We start from the raw sequence: 27,962 nt of genomic DNA on the forward strand, positions 1-27,962 counted from the left end.
CAGGTGAGGAAAGTGAGTGTGTGTATGTGAAAGAGAGAATGAGAGAAAGAAGACTGGAAAGAAAGGGAAGCTGGTGAGGAAAGAGTGGTGTGTATGTGACAGAGAGAGAGAGAGAGAAGGAGAGACAAGAGAGAGATAATATGAGGCTGGACAGGGAACCAAACACTGGTGGAGGGTATCAGTTTCCTGGTGGTTAGTTAATGGTCGGATGAGGTGTCAGGAGTACCAGTGAACTGACACGAAGCACTGTAACTAGAGATGCTGACATCCTGTACCTCAGTCAAGGGAACAACAGACAGGGATTTAGTACAAAACACAAAAATACCTCCACAGCCAGAAATCTGGAAAAGCTGACAATGGAGAAACTCAGCAGGTCAGGCAGCATCTATGGACAGGTTACAAATCAGTTTTTGAATTGTAAGAAATTACAGATAAAGTGCATTTAAAATGAAACAGAACAAAAGGAAAAGGGAATGAAAACACATACACAAATCTTCTTGGTTTGGTTGGAAGGTTTCTGAGCTTATAGCACGAGGGAGAAGCTGTTTATGCATTCAGCTGTTGTGATCTGGAACATGCCATTAGAGAGGGCAGCAGAAGCAAGTTCAATAACAATTGGATGGGTAGGTGAGAGGGAGGCATTTGAAGGGCTGTTTTGGGGTGGGTAAAAACAATGACTGCAGATGCTGAAAATCAAATACTGGATTAGTGGTGCTGGAAGAGCACAGCAGTTCAGGCAGCATCCAATGAGCAGCGAAATCAATGTTTCGGGCAAAAGCCCTTCATCAGGAAGCCCTGATGAAGGGCTTTTGCCTGAAACGTTGATTTCGCTGCTCGTTGGATGCTGCCTGTTTTGGGGTGGGGTAGAGTGTGGGTACTTTTTCAAAGAGGCTGCATAAGAACGATGGGCGGAGTGGCCTCCTGCTGTACTGTAATATTTAATGATTCACTGTCACAAGGAAATCTCAGAGGAGAATCATAGAGACATTAAAAACAAATTTTCAGTTTATTCTTTATCTTTATATAGTTCCTGGGGCTGAAAGGATCAAAGGGCATGGGGAGAAAGTGGGAACAGGGAACAGAGATGGATGGTCAGAGCAGGCTTGAAGGGCCGAATGGCCTACTCCTGCTCCTATTTGATTTTATGTTTCAGTGTTTATGTAGAGGTGCAGCAATGAGAGCGATTGATGTGCGCGGTTTAGATTAGATTAGATTAGCAGGTAATGAGAAAGTATCTGCTCATCAAAGGGAAGGTGCATCAGGTGGGCTGTGCCAAGTGGCTGTTGGTGGGTGGAGTCTGGGGGATGCTGAGCTCTCCATGACAAGGCTACACTGGAGGCAGTGAGGGTCTCCGCCAATTGGAGGAGCCCGGCATTGTCTCTTCATGAGATCTCCCTGTGCCTCGGGCCAGCCAGGGGTTCTCTGACCAATGACCCCAGGCGGGGAGATTGGAGGGAGGGAGAGATGTTGGGGAGTGACAGCAGCTACTGGACATGAGGCCCCTCCCTCAGATTGTTGTGGGAGCCCAATGATGGGGAGGGAATGGAGAAGACGGGGAACATAGGGGGAGGCTGGGACCAGCAGGGAGGATGTTGGTGGTGGAGTGGGGGGAGGATGCTGCTGTTTGTGACTCAGAAACTGTATCAGGCCCCGAGGTTTTCATTGTTTTTAATGTCCCTAATAATTGACCTGCAAACCACTCTGCTCAGGTTTCCTTCCCCACGGCAGGACCTGAATCAGTGAATGGGGGAGGGGGGGGAATGGCTTGTTTGAGGTGGAGGTGAGCAGGGTCCCCTTGCAATCTCCCCGACATGTTGCAATACTCTCCTCTCACTCTAACCTCCCCCCACATCCTGACCCAAACAGACCACCAGCATGAGATTCCAGTCTGACAAAACACTGCAGCTTCTCTCAAGCCGAAATAAAACACAAACCTGCTGTAAGCACACAGTTGGTCTGGCAGTATCCATGGAAAGAGAGCCAGAGATACGATTTTCTTTCATCAGGACTGGCACTGAGCTCGGTTTATTTAGATTCATTTAATTTGATCCGATTCAATTAGATTCATTCGATTTGATTTGATTTATTATTGTCATATTTACAATGCTAATGTGAAAAGATTAGATAGATGATTAGATTCCCTACAGTATGGAAACAGGCCCTTCAGCCCAACAGGTCCATACTGACCCTCCAAAGACTAACCCACCAGACCCATTCCCCTACATTTACCTCTAACTAAAGCACCTAACACTATGGGTAATTTAGCATGGCCATTTCACCCTGACCGGCACACCTTTGGATTGTGGGAGGAAACCGGAGCACCCGGAGGAAACCCACGCAGACACGGGGAGAATGTGCAAACTCCACACAGACAGTCACCTGAGGTGGGAATTGAACCCAGGTCCCTGGTGCTGTGAGGCAGCAGTGCTAACCACTGAGCCACCATGCTGCCCAAAAGTATTGTTTTGCGTGCTAACCAGACAAATCATAAGTTCCATAAGTCCATCAGGGTAATAGAATGCAGAATCCGGTGTTACAGCTACAGTGCAAGTCCATTCAGGAGTCTGATAACAGCAGGGAAGAAGCTGTTCTTGAGTCTGATGGTCCATATTCATTCATAGTTGAAGTGGGAGGGTTTTCTCGTGATGAGAGTTTGTGCAGGTGAGGCTTATATCTGCTGGAGCTTAGAAGACTGAGAGGTGACTTGATTGAAGCATAAAATCCTGAAGGACCTTGGCAATGTGGATGTGGAGAGGATCCCTCGTCCTGTGGCAGAATCTAGACCCAAGCGTCACAATTTAAATATCAACAGCTATCCGTGTAACTCAGAAATGAGGGAACGTTCCTTCCCCTCAGAGGATGGTGGGTGTTTAGAGTCCTTTCCCTCAAATGGTTGTGAAAGCAAAGACTTTGAATGTATTCAAAGCAGAGCTGGTTAGATTCTTGATAAGAAGTCAGGTGCAAGCCCATTAGGGGAATTGGCAGGAATGTGGAGTAACTAGATCAGATATGAGGTTATTGAATGGCAGAGCGGGGTTCGAGGGGCTGAATGGCTTGCATCTGCTCCTAATTCATGGGTCTGGATGTTGTGCAGCTGAGGGGAGAGGGGAGGGAAGTCAAAGTGAAGCTCTGGGATAGAGTACAAGGCAGGAGAAGCTAAATGACACCAGGGATAATGGTACATGACAAAAGGGGTCTTGGAAGTAACACACGTTGGGTGCAGAGCAGCTGTTAGTGGAATGACAGGATCTTCACCATCTGAGAATGAAACAACATAAAAAACAAAGTTATGTTCTGAAATTGTTGGATTCAATCAAGAAACAGCTGAGAAGCCTTCAGGGCTTTGCGTAAAATCTGTTTCCTCTCTAACATTTTCCAGTTCTGATGAAAGGTCATCAAACTGAAATGTTAGCTTTGTTTTTCTCTCTCCACAGATGCTGCCAAACTCGCTGAGTATCCAGCATTTTCTGTGTTTGTTTTGTGTTCTCTCCTGGTGGGCTGGACATAGCCCAGGGCCAAGTGAAGCCAATGCCAGGGCACCTGTTCCAGATTCCTTCTGAGCTGTGTCTTCTCCATGAGGACAGAGACATAGCTGTCTCTGAATTCTGACCACTCCCAGTACACAAACTGAGGGGCAGTGCTGACAGCATTCTGTTACAAACCAAATGAACCTGTGAAACAGTTGGGACCAAGATCAAAACCCACAGTCGGGGACAGGGTAGAATGAGGAACAACACCAACAACAACAAGCTTGCATTTATACAGCAACCTTAGTTAAAATACTCCACAATACTCCACAGCGGTGACAATCAAACAAAATTTAACATGCCACATACATTACTTTGGAGATATAAGACAGGTGACAAAAAGCTTAGTCAAAGAGGTAGGTGTTAAAGCTGTGTTTAAATCCTGTTCCAACGTTTCCCAGTCACAGACCTGAAACGGTAACTGTGTATGTCTCTCTCTCTCTTTCTCTCCCCCCACAGATGCTGCCAGACCTGCTGAGTATTTCCAGCCCTTTTTCTTCATGTTTCATATTTCCAATATCGATGTCCCCTGAACTCCCAGCCCTTCCGAAATCCCCAACTGACCCGTTCTACGGCACTGACAGTTAGACAAACAGAGTTAGATTCGCAGAAGCCATTACACAAACAAAACCTCTGTTCCATACATTGTAGAAGATTTGAGGGGTCATTTTGTTAAGATTGAAGTAATTGAATTCAACACTTCCTCAAAATAAGATGAAAATCTGAGCCAGTGAAATTAGGCTACACTTCCTCACACAGAGGGTGGTAAATATTGTGGGTGGTAAAACTGTGGATCTCTCCCACACACATGCCGATGCTCAATGAATAATTTTAAACCTGAAATTGAAATGTTTTTGCTAGACAAGAATTTTATTTAGAGAGGGCTAGAATACAAGAAATGTACTGCTGAAGCTGTTTAAGACTTCGGTCAGACTGCATTTGGAATATTGTGAGCAGTTTTGGAATTTAAGGAGGGATGTGCTGGTGTTGGAGTGGGTGTCCAGAGGAAGTTTTCTAGATTGATCCTGGGCATGAAGGGGTTGTCAATGAGGAGCGGTTGAGGACTCTGGGTTTGAACTCGATGGAGTTTAGAGGGATACAGTTTCGGGTGGCTCAGTGGTTAGCACAGCTGCCTCACAGCCCCAGGGACCCAGATTTGATTCCAGCCTTGATGTGACTGTCTGTGTGGAGTTTGCACATTCTCCCTGTGTCTTTGTGGGTTTCCTCCCACAGTCCAGAGATGTGCAGGTTAGGTGAATTGGCCATGCTAAATTGCCCGTAGTGTTCAGGGATACTTGGTTAGGTACATTAGTCAGGGGTAAATGTAGGGGAATGGGTCTGGGTGGGTTACTGTTCAGAGGGTCGGCGTGGACTGGTTGGGCCGAAGCGCCTGTTTCCACACTGTCGGGATTCTATGTGGGGCACAGCCTCAGAGTGAAGGGACAACCCTTTCGAACTAAGATATGGAGGAATTTCTTTAGATTAGAGTGGTGCTGGAAAAGCACAGCAGTTCAGGCAGCATCTGAGGAGCAGGAAAATCGACGTTTTGGGTTGCTGCCTGAACGGCTGTGCTTTTCCAGCACCACTCTAATCTAGAATCTGGTTTCCAGCATCTGCAGTCATTGTTTTTACCTAGGAATTTCTTTAGCCAGAGGGTGGGGAATCTGTGGAACTCATTTCCACAAAAGATGGTTGAGGCCAAGTCATTCAGTGTATTTAAGACAGAGACAGATAGGTTCTTGATTAGTAAGGGGATCAAGGGTTACAGGGAGAAGGCAGGAGAGTGGGATTGAAAAATACATCAGCCATGATTGAATGGCAGAGCAGACTCAATGGGCTGAATGGCCTGATTCTGCTCCTCTTTCTTTTGATCTTAAAAAAAAGGTTGCTCAATGGTGTTATGATTCGGTTTAGTCATGATTCATAGAAACACAGAACGGTCTTGAGAGGGTTGAATGGCCTCCTCCTGTTCCTGTGTAACAGGCTCGAGAGGAGTCTGAATTACCTCTTTCTGTTCAAGTGCTCTTAAGTAAAAACAATTATTTGGGATTGAATTGGTACTCATATGGAAAAGGTTGGGTTGTTTGGGAATGCCAGCTTGAATTTCAGATGGGGAAATTGGGCTGGAGGAGGGTTTCTCAGGGTGATCCCCAGGGGTCAGTATCAGGACCCCTGCTTTGCCTAATAATTTTTTATGATCTAGATCCTGGTGTGCAGGGGACAGTTTCAAAGTTTGCAGGCACAATTAAAACCTGGAAAATTTGAGGAGGACAATCTAGAACTTCAGAAAGACTTTGACAAGTTGGTGAAGTGGGCGGATAGGTGGCAGATGAAGTTCAATGCAGAGATTGTAAAGATGGTGCATCTTGATAGGAAGAACATGGACAAACAATATAAAATAAAGGGTACAATTGTAAATGGGGTACAGAGGTAGAGGGCCCATATGCTGGGTGTGTAGGTGCACAGATCACTGAAGGTAGCAGGGCAGTTGTAGAGAGCAATTAATAAAGCAAACAGTGTTCTTAATTAATGGGGATGTGGAGCACAGAGCAAGGAGGTGATGCTGAACATATACAAGACACCAGTTAGATCTCAGCTGTTGAGTGTGGTTTACATTTCTAGACATCACACTTTGGAAGGATGTGAACACACTGGAGAGAGTGCAGCAGTGATTTCCTAGGGATGAGAAATTTCAGTGATGAGGTTGGATTGAAGAAGTTGGGACTGTTTTCCTCAGATAGAACAAGGTTGAGAGGAGATCAAAGTCATGAGTGGGTTGGATAGAATGAACAGCTCATTAAAGAATCGAGAATGAGAGAGCCATAAATTGAAAGTGATTTGAGGAACTGTGAGGAGATGTGATGTGCAAAGAAACCTTTTCACCCGGCGAGTGGTCAGGGTGTGAGATGCACTGCTTGGAAATGTGGTGAAGGAAGAGTCAATAGAGGCTTTTCAGCAGGCATTGGCTGATTGTTTCAATAGATTCAATGTGTAAGAATATGGGGAAAGGCAGGAGAACGGAGCCAAGTCATGATGCTTGTTGGAGGGCTGATGCAGACACTATGGACCGAATGGCTTTGTTCTGTGCTGTAATCAGAATCACCAAACTGTTCTGCAAAACCACAGATTTTATCAAGGGGTTCATGTTGTCTGGAGCATCCCTGAGGGAACAATTCTGTTGCAAAGAGAACTTTCTGAAATGACTCAGTATGTCATCAGTTTCCAGGTTAGTCTCTCCTCCTCCAAGTGAGAAAGAGACTCCTATCTCAAAAGAATTTAGGAAAAGATAACAAGACCAGACCATTCAGCCCCTCAGACCAGCTGCACATTTCAGAAAGGTAATTGTTCCATCCTCAACTCCACCTACCCTTAACTGCTTCAGTACCCAGAAATCCATTTAGCACAGTCTTGACAGTTCACCCACTGCCCTCCGAAACTCACTACTCTCTGGGTGAAGGCATGTCTCCCCATCTCAGTTCGAAATGACCAGCCCCTTATTCTGAGGCTATGAATCCCGTTCTGTAAACTTTCCAGCTCCCAGAGTCAGCCTCTCAGCACCCCCGGGTGAAAAAACTAGTTCAATAAAAACAGTAATCCTTGTAAATGAACATCTATTCTTTCAGAAAACCTTCATTTCTCCAGAACTTGAAGATTAGTCTTCAGCCTGTGGGACTTTGTGACCAGTGTGTGGCACTTAAGTAACGGGATGGTGTGGGCATTGAATCAATTTTGTGATTTTGTTTTCAATTTTTTTTTACTGTTTTTGACAAACATTTAAAAATCATCGAATTAGGTTAGAAAGCATCTTGGCTTTCTGCTTGGCGAGGCAATGGGGGGAGGGGGTGATTGGGGAGAGCGGAGAGGGGGGTGATGGCAGTGGAGGGACTATGGAGATCATGCAGTGAAACACCCAGGCATCTGGTCAGTCATCACCTTTGATTCCCATTTAACCCCAACCCCTCCCCTCCAGCATTCTAGTTCAGCAGAGGCCTGTGTGAAACTTGGAGCAAAAGGAGAGGCGAGGGGTGTTCACAATCTGAAGCACTCAGGAAACTCTGCTGGTTATATTTCTGTCTAGACAATTGTGTGTTTGACCAGCTCTGCAGGACACATTGCCCTCTCTGTCCTCACACATATTCTTAGCTGGTTTATTACAGCAACATCCTCCAGACTTCACCTGAGCTCAGTTTACATTTTAGGATTTCCGATGGCTCCCCTGTAGGAATTGGGAACACTGTCGATTTATGCTCCTGGTAGTGTCACCCAACACTGCAGCCCCATCACCAACTCACTGATTGAAAATTTATTTATAATTACAGTCAGAATATGTCATCGAGAATGTTCAACAGGGAGCCTGACAGATTATTAAACAACTCCACTTTTATAAAATAGAATCTGCTACAGAGACACTGGGAGCATATTAGTTCTTTGAACTGAATATATCATGCAAGCAAGATGTACAGATAACAGAAATGGTGTTCAGTGATTTGTGTTGGACCACAAACATTAGAAACTGTAATATTTAGTCTGTTCTCAGTATGTTTTCTGTAACTGTTTATCCTTACTGTTGTTTACTAGTCTCTATCTTCTCGTTGCTGTCTCTGTGTCTCTCTGTTTTCTCATTTTTCTTCTTATCCCAAAGTGCTTGAAACTCTCCATTCTGCCCTCCAACACTGTGCTCAAGTGTGTGTCTGAGGTTAGTGTTCTGACTGCTCTAGTGTGTGTTTGACTTTAATTGTTGTATCTGCCCTTGAGTGTGTCTAAGGTTAGGGTTGTGTCTGCTTGTGTGTGTGTCCAAGGTTATCTGCCCTCAAGTATGTCTGAGATTAAGGTTGCATTTGAGTGTGTGTGACATTAGGGTTTTATATGCACTTGTGTGTCTGAGATTAGGGTTGTATCTGCCCTTGTGTGTCTGAGATTAAGGTGAGTCTATCCATGTGTGTGTCTGAGATTGTGTGTGTGTGTGTGTGTGTGTATGTAAGTGCAAGTATGTGTGTTTATATCGCTGTGCTTCTGTATTTGTGAGTGCGCGTGTGTGCATGTGAGAGTGAGTGTATATGTGGTGAGTCTGTGTGTGGTATGTGTGTGTCGGTGTTTGGTGCATGTGCAAATGTGTGGGTGGTTGTCTGCGTGCATGTGTATGTATATGTGTGTGTGTGTAGATAGCATGGTGTGAATGGGCTGTTTCTGAGCTCTAAATATTTTGCATGTTATTAAAGAGACAATTGAGAGCTTTTTTGGAGACAGAGAGAAGGACTGAAAGGGCTGGTGAGAAGATGGGTATCACTTGGTTGTGCAAGTACTTGCCCAAAACAGGTATTTGCAAACATTTGTAACCTCAAGTTACCTGCTAGCATTCAGTAGGTGGCTTTTCTGCTCCAAAGCCTGAAGGTTGTGGGACCAGCTCCTATACAGCATCCAGGCAGACACTGCAGTGCAGTTCTGAGGGTGCACTGGAGGTGTCATCTTTCAGAGGAGGTGTTAAACTGAGGCCCTGACTGTGCTGTCAGTAGGTAAAAGATTGCATGGCATGACTCAACTCTGAAATGGTTTGTATGTTTAAAGCCAACATTTATTCGTCAAACAATAATGCGAAATAAAAAACCAAAGTTCATCTCTTTTATTACACTGTTGTTCATGGGATCATGTTGTGTACAAATTGAGGATTGATTTGCTACATTCCAACTGTCACGGCATTTCCAAAGTATATAATTGGCTGTTAACTGCTTTGGATAGCCTGACGTTATAGAAAGTAACATGGAAATGAAAAGTTTAATTTTCATAAAACCTGGTTAGTCAAATGTCAGATAATTTTGTTGGTGACCCAGTGAAACAGTGAGGAATTAAATCCGAATGCACAAGTTCTTGATTACCAAATTTTCTGATGTAAATGGTTATGGGGTATCAGAGCAAACAAGGTATGATTGACACAACTCTGAGTTACTGAGAATTGATTTATGATGAAAGGTCAAACATGTAAGGTTGCCTGTTTGTCTCGATATAACACTGGGGTACAGTACTGGTGGGGACAGGTCTGTCACTGTAGAACACTAGGGTACAGTCCTGGTGGGAACATGTCTGTCACTGCATAACACTGGGGTACAGGACTGGTGGGGACAGGTCTGTCACTGTATAACACTGGGGTACAGGACTGGTGGGGACAGGTCTGTCACTGTGTAACATTGGGGTACAGTACTGGTGGGGACAGGTCTGTCACAGTATAACACTGGGGTACAGGACTGGTGGGGACAGGTCTGTCACTGTATAACACTGGGGTACAGTACTGGTGGGGACAGGTCTGTCTCTGTATAACACTGGGGTACAGTACTGGTGGGGACAGGTCTGTCACTGTTTCACACTGGGGTACAGTACTGGTGTGGACAGGTCTGTCTCTGTACAACATTGGGGTACAGTACTGGTGGGGACAGGTTTGTTACTGTATTACACTGGGGACAGTACTGGTGGGGACAAGTCTGTCATTATGTAACACTGGGGTACAGTAATGGTGGGGACAGGTATGTCACTGTATTACACTGGGGTACAGTACTGGTGGGGACAGGTCTGTCACTGTGTAACACTGGGGTACGGTACTGGTGGGGACAGGTCTGTCACTATAACACTGGGGTACAGTACTGGTGGGGACAGGTCTGTCACTGTGTAACACTGGGGTATGGTACTGCTGGGGACAGGTCTGTCACTATAACACTGGGGTACAGTACTGGTGGGGACAGGTCTGTCACTGTTTCACACTGGGGTACAGTACGGGTGTGGACTGGTCTGTCACTGTGTAACACTGGGGTACAGTACTGGTGGGGACAGGTCTGTCATTGTGTAACACTGGGGTACAGTACTGGTGGGGACAGGTCTGTCACTGTATAACACTGGGGTACAGTACTGGTGGGGACAGGTCTGTCACTGTATAACATTGGGGTACAGTACTGGTGGGGACAGGTTTGTTACTATATTACACTGGGGACAGTACTGGTGGGGACAGGTCTGTCACTGTGTAACACTGGGATACAATACTGATGAGGACAGGTCTGTCACTGTATAACATTGGGGTACAGTACTGGTGAGGACAGGTCTGTCACTGTATAACACTGGGGTACAGTACTGGTGGGGACTGGTCTCTCAAGGTATAACATTGGGTTTCAGTACTGGTGGGGACAGGCAGACAGTGAGGTCTGCAGATGCTAGAGATCAGAGTTGAGAGTATGTTGCTGGAAAAGCACAGCAGGTCAGGCAGCATCTGAGGAGCAGGAAAATCGACGTTTTGTGCCAGAGCCCTTCATCAGGAATGAGGACTGGTGGGGAAAGATGTGTCGCTGTATAACACTGGGGTACAGTACTGGCGGGGACAGGTCTGTTATTGTATAACCCTGGGATACAGTACTGGTGGGGGATAGGTCTCTCACGGTATAACACTGGGGTTCAATACTGATGGGGACAGGTCTGTCACTGTCTAATACTGGGTACATTACTGTTGGGGACAAGTCTATTACTGTATAATGCTGGGTACATTACTGGTGGGGACAGGTCTGTCACTGTATAACACTGGGGTGCAGTACTGGTGGGGACAGGTCTATTACTGTATAACACTGGGGTACAGTACTGGTGGGGACAGGTCTGTCCCTGTATAACACTGGGGTACAGTACTGGTGGGGACAGGTCTATTACTGTATAATACTGGGGTACAGTACTGGTGGGGACAGGTCTATTACTGTATAACACTGGGGTGCAGTACTGGTGGGGACAGGTCTATTACTGTATAACACTGGGGTACAGTACTGGCGGGGACAGGTCTGTTATTGTATAACCCTGGGATACAGTACTGGTGGGGGATAGGTCTCTCACGGTATAACACTGGGGTTCAATACTGATGGGGACAGGTCTGTCACTGTCTAATACTGGGTACATTACTGTTGGGGACAAGTCTATTACTGTATAATGCTGGGTACATTACTGGTGGGGACAGGTCTGTCACTGTATAACACTGGGGTGCAGTACTGGTGGGGACAGGTCTATTACTGTATAACACTGGGGTACAGTACTGGTGGGGACAGGTCTGTCCCTGTATAACACTGGGGTACAGTACTGGTGGGGACAGGTCTATTACTGTATAATACTGGGGTACAGTACTGGTGGGGACAGGTCTATTACTGTATAACACTGGGGTGCAGTACTGGTGGGGACAGGTCTATTACTGTATAACACTGGGGTACAGTACTGGTGGGGACAGGTCTGTCCCTGTATAACACTGGGGTACAGTACTGGTGGGGACAGGTCTATTACTGTATAATACTGGGGTACAGTACTGGTGGGGACAGGTCTATTACTGTATAACACTGGGGTGCAGTACTGGTGGGGACAGGTCTATTACTGTATAATACTGGGGTACAGTACTGGTGGGGACAGGTCTGTCCCTGTATAACACTGGGGTGCAGTACTGGTGGGGACAGGTCTATTACTGTATAACACTGGGGTACAGTACTGGTGGGGACAGGTCTATTACTGTATAATACTGGGGTACAGTACTGGTGGGGACAGGTCTGTCCCTGTATAACACTGGGATGCAGTACTGGTGGGGACAGGTCTATTACTGTATAATACTGGGGTACAGTACTGGTGGGGACAGGTCTGTCCCTGTATAACACTGGGGTGCAGTACTGGTGGGGACAGGTCTATTACTGTATAATACTGGGGTACAGTACTGGTGGGGATGAGTCTGATCTGGAGTTAGTGATATTTTTAAAAAGTCCAACTTTGTGATGTTTGTTCAAGCTCTACCATCCTGCCACATCCAGGTGTGAATGGTGGCTGACAATTAAACAACTCACTGGAGGAGGAGGCTCCACAAATATCCCCATCCTCAACGACAGGGTGAGCACAACATATCTGTTCAAAAGATAAGGCTGAGGCATTTGCCACAAATTTTAGCCAGAAATACTGAGTGGATGATCCACCTCAGCCTCCTCCAGTGCTCTCCAGTATCACAGGTACCAGTTTTCAGCCAATTTGGTTCATTTCACATGAGGAGAAAGTGAGCACTGCAGATGCTGGAGATCAACGTCAAAGCACAGCCGGACAGGCAGCATCCCAGGAGCAGGAGAGTCAACACTTTGAACATAAGCTCTTTATCAGGATGCTACCTGACTGGCTGTGCTTTTCCAGCACCACACTTTTTGACCCACTCCATGTGATATCAAGAAATGGTTGGAGCCACTGGATACTGGAAAGGGGCCAGTATGGGCCCTGACAACATTCTGGCAATAGTACAGAAATCTTGTGCTTCAGAACTTTCCACTCCCCTGGCTAAGCTGTTCCAGTACTGTTACAACACTGGCATCTAACCAACAATATGGAAAATTGCCCAGGTATGTCCTGTACATTAAAAGCAGGACATACCAACCCGGCCAATTATTGCCCCATCGGTCTACTCTCGATCATCAGTAACATGATGGAAGGGTCATCAACAGTGCTATTCAGTACACCAGCTCAGCAATAACCTGCTCAGTGACGCCCAGTTTGGGTTCCACCAGAGCCACTCAGCTCCTGACCTCATTACAGCCTTGGTTCAAACATGGACAAAAGGGCTGAATTCCAGAGGGGAAGGGAGAGTGACAGCTTATGACATCGAGGTGACATTTGACCAAGTGATATCAAGGAGCTCTAACAGAACTGGAATCAATAGGAAACAGGTAGGAAACTCTCCGCTGGTTGGGCCATACCTGACACACAGGAAGATAGTTGTGGTTGCTGGAGATCAGTCATCTCAGCTCCAGGACATCTCTGCAGGAATTCCTCAGATAGTGTCCCACTCCAACCATCTTCAGCTGCTTCATCAATGATCTTCCCTCTGTCATAAGGTCAGAAGTGGGAATGTTTGCAGATGATTGCACAATGTTCAGCTCCATTTGCAACTCCTCAGATACTGAAGCAGTTCATGTTCAAATGCAATAAAACCTGGACAATATTCAGTCTTGGGCTGACAAGTGGCAACTAATGCTTGTGCCACTCAAATGCCAACTAATGATAATAGCCTATAAGAAGCAGTCTAACCACCGTCCTTTGACATTCAATGGTGTTACCTTCACTGACTTCCCCACTCTGAACATTCTATGGGTTACCACTGACCAGAAACTGACCAGAATTGACTAGCTATATAACTACAGTGACTGCAAGAATAGGTCAGATATTGGGAATACTGCAGCGAGTAACTCATCTCCTGACTCACCAGATATTATCTACTTTCTACTAGACACAAGTCAGGAGTGTAATGGAATACTCCCCACTTGCCTGCAGCCCCAAAGACATTCAAGAAGCTTGACACCATCCAGAACAAAGCAGCTCGCTTGATTGACACCACATCCACAAACATTCACACCCTCCACCACTGATGTTCAGTAGCAGCAGTGTGTGTGTATTATCTACAAGATGCACTGCAGAAATTCAGCAAAGATCCTTTGACACTACCTTCCAAACCCACGACCACTTCCATCTAGAAAGACAAGGTCGGCAGATACATGGGAGCACCACCTCCTGCATTCACCATCCTGATTTGGAAATATATCGCCATGCCTTCACCGTCACTGGGTCAAAACCCTGGCATTCCTTTCTAAACTGTGTTTTGGTTGCACTTTTACCAAGACAAGTTTAAGGCAGCAGTACACAACCATCCTCTCCAGGGTAGCTAAGGATGGACATAAAATCCAGCAGCACCCACATCCTACAATTGAATAAAGAAAAGCTTATGGATTCTGTTAGTAGTGAACTGCATCAGGAATAAAGGATAAGGAAAGAAGGTCAATGAGTATATTTGATGGGAATGGAGAGTTGGGATTGGATGGGTGTGGGGATGAGTTGACTAGGTTGTTAATCTGAACTGGAGCCAACCTTAACACACTCTATCCACCTTTATATTTGTAATATACTTTACCAACATGTGCATCCTAACCTAACCAGTACAATTTCAATCTGTTCCTATTGATGGAATCATAAGTGAATCCCCAGTTAATGTCCAACACCTGCATGCAATTGAACACAATGAATGTACAACTAAATCAGAGAGACTGAAGGATGAGGTTTATTAATCCAAATAGCTCTTTCTTGTATTTAAAGAACTGATGTTTGTTGCTGAATTGCCTATTAGAGAGACAGTGTTGGCTGTGTGAGATGATTGCAATTTATGGATGTTAACCAGTTCTCTTTGTTGTATTACAGGCGTCACTATATTCCCTCGCACTCAAATGCCTTATCAGCCTCTCCACTGTAATATTACTGGGTCTCATTATTGTGTATCATGCTCGGGAGATTCAGGTAAGAATCGATGCTTTCATGCAGGTATTTTCCCAATCTTGTCCCTGACTGTTCACCCACCTCGCTTCCCCCCACAGACACTGACTGAGGTTCCACAGCCTCAGCATATGGTACGGCAGGTCTTTCTGCAAAGTGGTGTGCTTGGACACTGGGATGTCAGTTAGATATTCAACCACAGAAAGCATCACTATTGACCTCTGGTCTAACCTACATTAACAAAGGACAAAGAACAATACAGCACAGGAACGGGCCCTTCGGCCCTCCAAACATGCGTCGACACATTTTGTCCTTCCATATGAAAACTGTCTTCACTTACAGGATCCGTATCCCTCTATTCCCTTCCTATTCCTGTATTCATCCAGGTACTTCTTGAATGCTGCTATTGTGTCTGCTCCCACCACCTCCTCTGGCAGCATGTTCTAGGCTCTCACCACCCTTTGTCTCTCCCATGGGTGCTGTGGCCCCATTGTCATTCCCCTTGCATGCATCACCCTGAATCCCTCTCTGTTCTTTTTCAGAGGTGTAACGGTGAGAACAGGTGGGGAATTTGCATACAATTCCTGGGGACAACAAAGCATTCCCCACCCTCTCCTCAAAAACTGAGTTTGGGGATAGTCCTCTCTGTGGGTCTGGCATTAGCTGGGGTACAGTGAGTACTTACTGAGCCAGTGGGGGGTGACCCTGCTTGGGTTAATCCCAGTTAGCGATGAGTGAGAGATCAGCAGCCTGTCTGCCCAACTCAATGTCCAAGTCAGGCTGTACCAGCCATGCTGTGAGCTGTCCTGATTATTTTGAAAGAGGAATTAAAGTTCCTTTGAAACTGTTTGGAGCTGGTCCAGTCCAACCTCAATAATTTATTCCACATTGCCATGACTTACTTCTCTCTCTTTCTCTCATTTAATCATTTATTCTGAGTCTGGATTCCCCAGAACAAAGAAAGCAGGGTTCAGCTTTGAAACACTGTTCTTTCACAGTCAGGGCATTGAACTCTGGAGCAGAAATTTGCAAACTCTCCTCCAGGCCACTCACCATGCTGATATTGAAACATATCATCGTTCCTTCACTATCACTGGGTCAAAGTCCTGGAACTCTCTCCCTAACAGTCATGGTCGGTCCACCCAAAGGATTTGTAGTGGTTCAAGAAAGCAGCTCACCATCACCTTCTGAAGGGGCAACTAGGGACAGAGAAAAAGTGCAGGCCCCACCTACCCTGAATGAGTAAAACACAAAATATGGTTGTTACTGTGACCCCCATGCTAGATTTTGCCCACCTCGGAGCTGGTTCCCAGATGATTTCTGTTTTTACACACTGTTCATTGTGCATCAGAGAAGTATCAGCTGGTCTGAAAAAAATTCATTACAACTTGCATTTATGTAGCACCTTGAGTTTGATGCAAAACATTCCAAGGTGCTTTGACATCGAACCATATAAGGAATCAATGGTAAATACAATGTGGTCAAAGGATATATTATGAAAAGTGTTTTAAAGGGGCAAAAGCAAGGGCCGGAGAGGACGGAATTCAGGAGTTTGGGTTCAAGCAGTTACATGCCTGGCTACCAATAGTGAAGGCTGGGGAAATGCTGGAGGGCAAAATATCAGCAGCAGTGGATAGATTTCAGAGGGTTGTGGGGCTTGAGGATTTGACAGAGACAGAGATGGAGGAAAACCTGGGGTTTGGCAAGCAAGGATGAACAAATTGTGGATTTACTGGATTGTAAAAACCAGTGCAGGTCAGTGAGCACAGGGTCATTGGGCGAACTGGACTCGGTGTGAATTAGGTTCTGAACAGGGAACAGAGTTCCAGCTTACAGAGGGTGATCGGCACTGAACGGGTGAGTCTTTGGCTGATTAGAAACTGCTGCCATTATTCTCTGCTTTTGAGGATTCAATGTAACAGCAGAAATACTCGAAGAACACTCAAGACCTTCAGCCTAAAAATGTTGGTGGAGTTCATGTCACCCCCAATAACCCTTCACTCCCAATGCATCCATTTTAATCCTACAGTGTTCACTTCCATCAGTCAATTGTAAAGGGATTTGAAACTAGACATCTTCAAAATAACATGCAAAATATATTAATATAACCAGTGAAGCACTAAACTTCTAATTATGTGTGTTTAAACAGTCGTGTTAATTGAAAATCATTCTTATTAAAATAATTTCTAGTAGAATGAGCTGACAACTCTTTCAGCAGCGTTTCCAAAGTTCCAAATTCAAGGTACATTGAATGTTTATAGTTGTGCCTGTTAGGTTTTCTTTGGTGGGACAGACTCTGTCCTGCATGAGTCTATGGTGTCAGCCATAGCCCAGTGGGGCTCACTGTAGCCTCTGGGCCCTCTTCGGATGCATGACCACAAATGCCAAATGCTGCTTCATCCAGAGCAAGGCCCCTGCATTGTTCTGACCAGCACTTTACCCCTCGACCTACATTGCAAAAAGAGCTGATCAATTATTTCATTGTTGTTTGTGGAATCTGGCAGTAGGCAAACTGGCTGCTGTGTTCCCCACATTGCTATACACACTGGATTTCACTGTGAGGTATTCTGGGAGTCAAGGGTTAGGGGTGGGGCTAGAGCCAAATGGGAAAAATGCAGCTGAGACCATGACCAGGTCAGCCATGATCTTATTGGATGTTGGAACAGGCTCATGGGGCTCATCCCGTTCCCAAATCCCATGTCATAGAATCATAGAGATGTCCAACACAGAAACAGAACCTTCAGTCCAACTAGTCCATGCCGACCAGATATCCTACATAAATCTAGTTCCATTTGCCAGCACCCGGCCCATATCCCTCTAAACCCTTCCTATTCATATACCCATCCAGATGCCTTTTAAATGTTGCAAATCTACCAGCCTCCACCACTCCCACTGGCAGCTCATTCCATACACGTACCACCCTCTGCATGAAAACGTTGCCCCCTAGGTCTCTTTTATTTCTTTCCCCTCTCACCCTAAACCTATGCCATTAGTTCTGGACTCCCCGACCCCAGAGAAAAGAGTTTGTCTGTTTATCCCATCCATGCCCCTCATGTTTTTTAAAACCTCTATAAGGTCATCTCTTAGACTCCGATGGTCCAGAGAAAACAGCCCCAGCTTATTCAGCCTCTCCCTATCGTTCAGACCTTCCCACTCTAACACCTTTTTTTTTAGCTGCTGTGATGTGGGAGCATCACCCTCTTCAAACACACAATGGCTGAGGCAAAAGAATCAATATCTCCAAAAGTGGACAGCAGAAAATGGTCAGTGACTTGTGCAGAGTCTGGGATCTCACACAAAATAGCCCTCTCAGTCATTGACACCCCATGACAGATCTCCTGGGAGGCATAAGTACATGCAGGACAGGAGGCAGTGGCAAAAGGCACTATATAAATGCAATTTCTTCCTTTACAAAATTGTTCCTTTCACCTTAGCACTTGAGCTCCCCGTGTTTCCCCTTTTCTTGTTTGGCCCAATGAAGGGGCCTCCCATCTCGGGTATTGATGACCAGCACTCCTTCAGTCTGGGTGACCTCCTGCCATTTACCAGGTTGCATGATGTGAGCACAGCCATCCTGTCCCCTACACTGCTCTGTTTCTATCACTGCAGCATGCTCTTCCTGAAGGCAGTAACTGTCAAAGAATAAAGTCCTGGTTCCACTGATTGGATGAATCTTGGTCAAATGGCCATTGCTTTCCCTGCTTCACATCTTTTTTTCTAACAAATGAAACTGTTCAAAGAAAATTATGGATCAATGTCTTTTTAACTCAGTCAATTCTTTCTTGTGTGCGTGTGGTTTTCTATAAGTATCTGTGGGTGTGTCTATGTCTCTGTCTATCTGTGTGTGTTTCTATGTCTGTTTATGTGAATGTCTGGGTCTGTGTGTGTGTATGTCTGTTTGCTTCTGTGTGTGTTAATGTTTGTGTTTCTGTGTCTGTGTGTGTATGTCTGTGTGTGTGTGTTGTGTGTGTGTGTGTGTTGTGTGTGTGTTGTGTGTGTGTGTATGTGTGAAACCTGTAGTGATGTCCTGAAGGTGCCTATTTAATAGCTGGAGATTCCAGGTCAGTCTCCTGGAGGGTTAGCAACTGAATACCCTGTGCGTGACCCCCTCATTTTGCTGTTTGCAATGACTAGCTCTGTGTGTTTCTCAGTGCCTTCCATCATTTGAGTTTAGATTTTCATAATTGACTGACAACAGTGAAAGAAGCTCCTCACAGCCAATCCTCACGTGGAACAGGGATGCTGTGTAACAGTGAAATCTCTTTCTCAAGTGGCAGCACATTGTGCAGGGTGTCAGTGTCTGACAATGTGTTGGGAGCAGAATTAATATGGGCAATATGTGAGGGAAGCAGGGAGGGTGAGCTGTGGACATGGGCTGGTCCAGCAGACTCTAGAAGCAATTGTTAAACTATTGGCATTTTAAGAACTATGCCAGAGATTGTTAGATTCAGGAGCTTCTTGCATTCAGTGATCAGGCTGTTCACCACAATGAATAATTGAGAACACTGCTTGCAATTGAAAACAATGCTTATGAGTTTTAAATTCGGATCAGGAATTTCTCACAATGGCAGTGAAAGGGAATTGATTTATTGCTGCCTTGCCCAATTAGCAAGCTACTTCTGTGAGTTAGATTTGATCCCTGACTTCGGAAACTTTCCGGTGATAACTGATCCTGATTTCACTCTAACGGTATCAGACAGGTTGTTGTCATTCTGAAATAAAATCAGCCATTGTGGTAACTCTCACTAAGGCAAGGTAGATGCTGCAGAGAGAGAAGCAGAGTTAGCAATTCAGGAATTTAACATTCTGTCATGGTTGGGTGTTGTGAGATCAGCCACAATCTTATTAAATGGCAGAACAGGGTCAAAGGGCTGAGTGGCCTTCTCTTTTTCCTGGTTTGAAAAAATGTTAAAGTCACCATAGTACTGCTGTATCATTACAGGGAGGCAACTAGTAGTGAGTTAACTTGAGGGTCACCATGCCTTAGGTGAGGGGTGGGGTGGGTTGAGAAGATGGCCCCTTCCCAGTGACCTCAGCCAGTGCAGAAATTGAACCCATCTGTTTAGCATTATTAACCAGCCATTCAGGCAAAGTGACGTCTGCAGATGCTGGAGATCAGAGTCATGAGTGTGGGGCTGGAAAAGCACAGCAGGTCAGGCAGCATCTGAGGAGCAGGAGAGTCCACATTTCAGGCATAAGTCCTTCATCAGGATGAAGGGCTTATGCTCGAAACATCGATTCTCCTGCTCCTTGGATGCTGCCTGACCTGCTGTGCTTTTCCAAAACCACACTCTCTCCTCTAACCAGCCATTCAACCAACTGAGCTAACTGACCCCTGGTATTTGAAGTAGATACAGAATCAGAGAAAAGGGAAGGGTTGCACAATGTTTAGTTTTGACAATTAATGATAATTCTCTCAAAGGCAGATCACAGACTGTTACCTTTTTCTGATCTGTTACCTTTTTTGATGATGAAAGGATTTGACTGGGTCAAGGGGAAGAAGCCATTTTGTTGGAAGGGTGAAGGACTTTAACATTTGGTCCAGGCCGTTCGGGAGACAATGCATTACTGTTCCACCAATAGGCTGCTGAGGAGGTAATTGAAAATGATAAAACAGAGACTTTTCTAGGGCAAGAGCTAATAAGACGTTCAGAATGAAGGCAAAATAAAGATCAGCCATGATATATTTGAAAGGTAGATCATTCTCAAGGGGCTGAATGGCCTCCTCCTGTTCCTGTGAGCCCCTTGGGCCTAACTCTGCCATCTCTTCCTTGCCTTCTAGCTCTTCATGGTTGACAATGGAGCTGACGATTGGAGAATAGCCATGACTTACGAAAGGATATTTTTCATCTGCCTGGAGTTGCTTGTGTGTGCGATTCACCCAATCCCTGGGCAGTACATCTTCACATGGACCGCACGTCTCGCCTTCACTTATACAACGTCAATGGCCAATGCAGACGTGGACATTATCCTCTCCATCCCCATGTTCCTCAGACTCTATCTGATTGCCAGGGTGATGTTGCTCCACAGTAAACTATTCACAGACGCCTCATCTCGAAGCATTGGAGCCCTCAACAAGATAAACTTCAATACTCGCTTTGTAATGAAGACTCTCATGACAATTTGCCCAGGGACCGTGCTCCTGGTCTTTAGTATCTCTTCGTGGATTATAGCTGCATGGACTGTGCGTGTGTGCGAAAGGTAAGGCAAGCCCGCAGTGTTTCAGTCTTTTGACCATTACTCACCCCAGTGAGGCTTTTAGTAGGGGGCAGTAGGGGCAAGTAGAATTTGGGTTAAACCCGTTTCCTTCCCTTGCAATACCATTTTCACAATTTAACTCTTCAAGGATCTGCTCTCAAAGGCCCTGCAGAAGGGTCTAACTAATCCTCTCTGTGTTAGAGACTATTGGCATTGCTGTGTCCACAGAACTCACCTTCTGTTACATACACTGAATTTAATGTTTATCGCTGTGAGTTTGGAACCTGCAATGGGGAACATTTCCAATTTTTAACACCCTAATAGTCAGAGGGAAATTAAGAAACAAACTTGTAAGGAGATCTCAGCTATCTGTAAGAATAATAGGGTGGTTATGGTAGGGGGTTTTACCTTTCCAAACATCGACTGGGACTGCCATAGTGTTAAAGGTTTAGATGGAGAGGAATTTCTTAAGTGTGTACAAGACAATTTTCTGATTCAGTTTGTGGATGTACCTACTAGAGAAGGTGCAGAACTTGACCTTTGGGAAATAAGGCAGGGCAGGTGACTGAGGTGTCAGTGGGGGAGCACTTTGGGGCCAGCGACCATAATTCTGTTCTTTTTAAAATAGTGATGGAAAAGGATAGACCAAATCTAAAAGTTGAAGTTCTAAATTGGAGAAAGGCCAATTTTGATGGTATTAGGCAAGAACTTTTGAAAGCTGATTGGGGGCAGATGTTCGCAGGTAAAGGGATGACTGGGAAATAGGAAGCCTTCAGAAATTAGATAACGCGAATCCAGAGAAAGTGTATTCCTGTCAGGATGCAAAATGAATATTTTGCATCAGTATTTACTGTGGAAAAGGATATGGAAGATATAGACTGTAGGGAAATAGATGGTAACATCTTGCAAAATGTCCAGATTACAGAGAAGGAAGTGCTGGATGTCTTGAACCGGTTAAAGGTGGATAAATCCCCAGGACCTGATCAGGTGTACCCGAGAACTCTGTGGGAAGCTAGAGAAGTGATTGCTGGGCCTCTTGCTGAGATATTTGTATCATCGATAGTCACAGGTGAGGAGCCAGAAGACTGGAGGTTGGCTAGCGTGATGCCACTGTTTAAGAAGGGTAGTAAGGACAAGCCAGGGAACTATAGACCAGTGAGCCTGACCTCAGTGGTGGGCAAGTTGTTGGAGGGAATCCTGAGGGACAGGATGTACATGTATTTGGGAAGGCAAGGACTGATTAGGGATAGTCAACATGGCTTTGTGCATGGGAAATCATGTCTCACAAACTTGATTGAGTTTTTTGAAGAAATAACAAAGAGGATTGATGAGGGCAGAGCGGTAGATGTGATCTATATGGACTTCAGTAAGGCGTTCGACAAGGTTCCCCATGGGAGACTGATTAGCAAGGTTAGATCTCATGGAATACAGGGAGAACTGGCCATTTGGATACAGAACTGGCTCAAAGGTAGAAGACAGAGGGTGGTGGTGGAGGGTTGCTTTTCAGACTGGAGGCCTGTGACCAGTGGAGTGCCACAAGGATCGGTGCTGGGTCCTCTACTTTTTGTCATTTACATAAGTGATTTGGATGCGGGCATAGGAGGTACAGTTAGTAAGTTTGCAGATGACACCAAAATTGGAGGTGTAGTGGACAGCGAAGAGGGTTACCTCAGATTACAACAGGATCTGGACCAGATGCGCCAATGCACTGAGAAGTGGCAGATGGAGTTTAATTCAGATACATGTGAGGTGCTGCATTTTGGGAAAGCAAATCTTAGCAGGACTTATACACTTAATGGTAAGGTCCTAGGGAGTGTTGCTGAACAAAGAGACCTTGGAGTGCAGATTCATAGCTCCTTGAAAGTGGAGTCAAAGGTAGATAGGACAGTGAAGAAGGCGTTTGGTATGCTTTCCTTTACTGGTCAGAGTATTGAGTTCAGGAGTTGGGAGGTCATGTTGTGGCTGTATAAGACATTGGTTAGGCCACTGTTGGAATATTGTGTGCAATTCTGGTCTCCTTCCTATCGGAAAGATGTTGTGAAACATGAAGGAGTTCAGAAAAGATTTACAAGGATGTTGCCAGGTTTGGAGGATTTGAGCTATAGGGAGAGGCTGAACAGGCTGGGGCTGTTTTCCCTGGAGGGTTGGAGGCTGAGGGGTGACCTTACAAAGGTTTACAAAATTATGAGGGGCATGGATGGGATAAACAGACAAATTTTTTCCCTGGGGTCGGGGAGTCCAGAACTAGAGGGCATAGGTTTAGGGTGAGATGGGAAAGATATAATAGAGACCTAAGGGGCAACTTTTTCAATGCAGAGGGTGGTACGTGTGTGGAATGAGCTGCCAGAGGATCTGGTGGAGGCTGGTACAATTGCAACATTTAAGAGGCATTTGGATGGGTATATAAATAGGAAGGGTTTGGAGGGATATGGGCCGGGTGCTGGCAGGTGGGACTAGATTAGGTTGGGATGTCTGGTTGGCGTGGATGGGTTGGACCGAAGAGTCTGTTTCCATGCTGTACATCTCTGTGACTCTGTAACAGGTGAAAGTGCTCAGAGTAAAGCACTATCCCCGATTAAATACTCCCAGGACAGGAACAGCAAAGTGTTAGATACAGCGTGAAGCTCCTTTAATACTGTTCCCCCATCAAATACTCCCAGGACAGGAACAGCATGAGATTGGATACAGAGTAAAGTTCTCTCTATATTGTCCTGATTAAACATTCTCTGGAGAGGTGTGTGTTCATTATTGAGTTACCTGAGCAGGTATTTGGACAGCTGACCAATATTGTCACTGAGTCAGGTTTTAAGGAATGTCTTAATAGAGTTTTCCAAGTCAGGATGGTGAGTGGCTTGGAAGGGAACTTGCAGGGGGTGGTGTTCCCAGATGTCTGCTGCTCTTGTCCTTCTGGATGGAAGCAGTCGTGGGTTTGGAAATTGTTGTCAAAGGTTCTTGGGTGAATTTCTGCAGTGCATCTTGTAGATGTCACACATTTCTGCTATGGGGCATCAGTGTTGGAGAGAGTGGATGCTTGTGGATGTGATGCCAATCTATTGGGCTGTTTTGCCCTGGGTGGTGTTGAGCTTGTTGAGTGTTGTTGGAGCTGCACCCATCCAGGCAAGTTGGGAGTATTCCATTACACTCCCAAATTGTGCCTTGTAGATGGTGGATAGGTTTTGGGGAGTCAGAAGGTGAGCTATGCTGCAGGATTCCTTGTTGCTAACCTGCTGTTTATATGATTGAACTGAACCAGTCATATAAACCAGTTTCTAGTTCATGGTAATCTCCAGAATATTGATAGTGGGGGATGCAGTGATGCTAATGGTATTGATTTTCAAAGGGGGATGGTAGTTTTGTATTGGAGATGATCTTGACCTGGCATTTGTGTGGCTTGAATGTTATTTGCCACTTTTCAGCCCAAGCCTGAATATTGCTGCACTTGAACAGACTGCTTCAGCAGCTGAGGATCACGAATGGTGTTGAACATTGTGCAATCATCATTGAATATCCCTACTTCTAACCTTACAATGGAGGGAACGTCATTTGTGAAGCACACAATACTCTACTGCAGCCCCACCAAGACTCAATGCATTTGCAGTGAGACAGCTTCACTCCAGTACTCAAACCCCCCTGAACTGAATAACAACATTCTGCTTGCCTTCTTCATTGCTTGCTGCACATTTAATGCCTCTCAATCAAGAACACCCACACAGAGGGTGGTTCGTTTGTGGAATGAACTACCAGAGAAAGTGGTAGATGCAGATACAATTCCAATATTTAAAAGATATTTGGACAGGTACATGAAAAAGAAAGGTTTAGAGGGATATGGGCCAAATACAGGCAAGTGGGACTAGTTTAGTTTGGAAATTTAGTCAACATGGACAAGTTGGACTGAAGGGTCTGCTTCTATGAATCTAAGACTCAGATCCTTTTGGACTCCTGCACATTCTAACCTCGTATAATTTCAGAAATATTTTCTCTATTCTTTGAAAGTGGAGCCCCAGGTTTATAGGATAGTGAAGAAGGTTTTGGTATGCTTGTCTTTATTGGTCAGTGCATTGAATATAAGAGTTGGGAGGTCATATTGAGGAAGTACAGGACATTGGTTAGGCCAGTTTTGGAATATTACGTGCAGTTCTGGTCCCCCTCTTATCGGAAGGATGTTGTGAACCTTGAAAGAGTTCAGAAAAGATTTACAAGGAATTTGCCAGGGTTGGAGGATTTGAGCTATAGTAGAGGCTGAATAGGCTGGGGCTGTTTTCCCTGGAGGGTCGGAGGCTGAGGGATGACCTTACAGAGGTTTATAAAATCATGAGGGGCATGGATAGGGTAAATAGCCAAGGTCTTTTCCCCGATTTGGAGGGGTCCAAAACTAGAGGGCATAGGTTTAAGGGGAGAGGGGAAAGATTTAAGAGACCTAAGAGGCAACGTTTTCACTCAGAGAGTGGTACGTGTATGGACTGAACTGCCAGAGGAAGTGGTGGAGGCTGGTACAATTGCAACATTTAAAAGGCATCTAGATGAGTATATGAATAGGAAAGGTTTGAAGGAATATGGGCCAAATGCTGGCAAATGGGACTAGATTAATTTAGAATACCTGGTTAGCTTGGAGGAGTTGGGCCAAAGGTCTGCTTCCATGCTGTACATCTCTATGACTCTATTTGCTTTTTCTTCCAAAGGGAACAATTTAAACTTATTTACATTATTTACATTATTCTCCACCTGCCATGAATGTTCTTGCCCATTCACATAGCAATTCCAAGTCCCATTGAAACCTCCCTGCATCCTCCTCACAACGTACATTTCACCCAGATTGGTGCCATCAGCAACTTGGAAATATTAAAACTGGTACTCACCGTCCTCATCATTGATATAGATTATGAACAAATGTGGACCACTATTAACAGTGTGCTATCCTGAGAATGATCCAGCTTTTTTTTACTCCTTTCTGCTTTCTTTCTATTAACAAATTCTCAAAACTGTCTTCGCATTTTCCTCCCAATCCCATGTGTACTAATGTTATTGACTAACCTCCTGTGTGGGATCTAATTAAAAGCCTTCTGAAAATGCCAGCACGCCACATCCACTGGTTCACCTTTGCCTCTGCTACAAGTAATATCAATCTCCAAAAAAAAATTGTCAAATATGACTTCCCTCCCATAAATTTTCTTTGCTATTTCCTGTTCCCCATTGTAAATTCTCCTGTCTCACACTTTGTTAATTATTTCCTTTTAACAAACTGACAGAAGCTTTTACAGTCCATTATTGATGCAGCCCATTAGTTGCTGTTGTCTTTTCCTGATCCTCCTTTGTTGGGTGCAAATTGCTCCCAATCCTCAGGCTCACCACGATTCTGGCATTCTTATACACCATCACTGATTAACTTTTTTGTTAACCCTGGGTGATTCGTCTTTCTCTTTTGGGGAAATTTAAATCAATTGCAGATTTTGTTGTATTCCTGCATCGAATCTGAAATGAAAGCAGAGAACCCTGAAAGAATTCAGCAGGTCAGGTGGCAACAGAGGAGAGAAAAGAAAGCTTCTCTTTTATTGGAACCAATCTTCATGTGGTTAAAGGTCTAAAACATTAAGTTTTGTTTTCTCTCTGCACACCTCTGCTGAGTGTTTCAAGCATTTTCTCTGAAGTGATTAAACTCGAGAGATGCTGAAGAAGCCAGAATTCCCCAATATTGGAAGATTATGGGATGGAGAAGGTATGGCATTAGGGAAAAATGAGGCTGTGAAAAGATTTGAAAATGAGGGTAAGTATTCTAAGATCAGGGAGTAACTTCACTGGGAGCCAGTGTAGGTCTGTGATCACAGGTGAGTGAGAGGTTCTCAGCTCCTGGTGTGAGTTGGAACACAGATTTCCTCAAGGATGTGGAGGGTGGAATGTGACAGGCCAGCAGGAATTTTGGAATATTCAAATCTGGAGGTGACAGTTAGCTTTCCTGCTAATTTATTTTTTTGTCTGCGTGGACCTGAGTGGTTCTTTCGCAGATCTCCAGCGTGGTGTGTCACAGCTTAGAGGGGTCATCCATGAGAATGGCATAGATGAAGACTTTCACAGCAGATGAGCTGAGGCAAAGTTGAAATGATTTAATGATGTGAAACTGGGTGGTTAGGGTGATGGTGCAGATACACAGTAGAAATCTCAGCTCAGGGTCAGGTTTGGCAATGAGGATAGGTAGTGTCTGATTAAAATACATTGACAGGTTTGGAGGAAGGTGATGAAATCAAATGCCATGGAGCAGAAGTGGTGCTGGGAGTAGAAACAATGATTTCAGACCCCACAATTCCCCCAACACCATCCCAAGCTAGAGGACAGTGGAGAAGTCATGACGGAGGTTGGTGTCAGGCCCCATGTGAGAGGCTGCAGGCTGGTCAAGGAGACATTACTTTTTGGCAAAGTCACTCAGAGTATCCTTTGTAATTGGTGCAGGCAGTAATACTGGGGCAGGAATGCAAATCTGATTGGAAAGATGGATTTGGATGAAAGGTGAGATTTGGGAGGTAGTAATTCATTCAAGGAACTTGGGATGGGAAGGGAGATTGGAATTGAGACTTTTTGTCAGGACTGTGGGGGACAAGGATGCTTTTATTTAAATTGATGATGGAAGAAAAGTGGTCTTGCCAAAATCCATTGGTGTTCCAGAGGTTAAAATAAAACAGAAAAATAATCGTCATGACAGTCTCAAAAAAAACTTCAGAGGAGTATAAAAAATACAGTGTGAAGTGAAAAAATAAATTAGGAAAGAAAGGATACAAAAAAAATCCAGTCAAATTATGGAAAATCCAGAGATGTTTTATCTGTATATTGACAGCAAGAGAATGGCCAGGAAAGGGTTGTTCCTACAGAGATATCCGGGTAACTTGTGTGTGGGCACCGAAGATTAGAGCAGGGTTCTTGATAGTTATTTTATCTCTGTCTTTATCAAAGAGAGGG

The 27,962-nt window shown here is 44.9% G+C and overlaps 1 protein-coding gene across 2 annotated transcripts in view; it reads left to right on the top strand.

Annotated features, from left to right (window-relative positions):
• Positions 1-27,962, top strand: part of kcnn1b (potassium intermediate/small conductance calcium-activated channel, subfamily N, member 1b) — a 98,770-nt gene that overhangs the window by 39,003 nt on the left and 31,805 nt on the right. Inside the window, exons 3-5 of one of the 2 annotated variants that reach the window (XM_072594412.1) lie at positions 8,170-8,223; positions 14,748-14,843; positions 20,602-21,020. In XM_072594412.1, the coding sequence (XP_072450513.1) occupies positions 8,170-8,223; positions 14,748-14,843; positions 20,602-21,020 (569 nt within the window). The remainder of the gene's footprint in view (positions 1-8,169; positions 8,224-14,747; positions 14,844-20,601; positions 21,021-27,962) is intronic. The other variant, XM_072594414.1, reaches the window with a different exon arrangement.

The sequence above is a fragment of the Chiloscyllium punctatum genome, chromosome 24, assembly GCF_047496795.1.
Source record: "Chiloscyllium punctatum isolate Juve2018m chromosome 24, sChiPun1.3, whole genome shotgun sequence".
In the NCBI taxonomy this organism is placed as follows: Eukaryota; Metazoa; Chordata; class Chondrichthyes; order Orectolobiformes; family Hemiscylliidae; genus Chiloscyllium; species Chiloscyllium punctatum.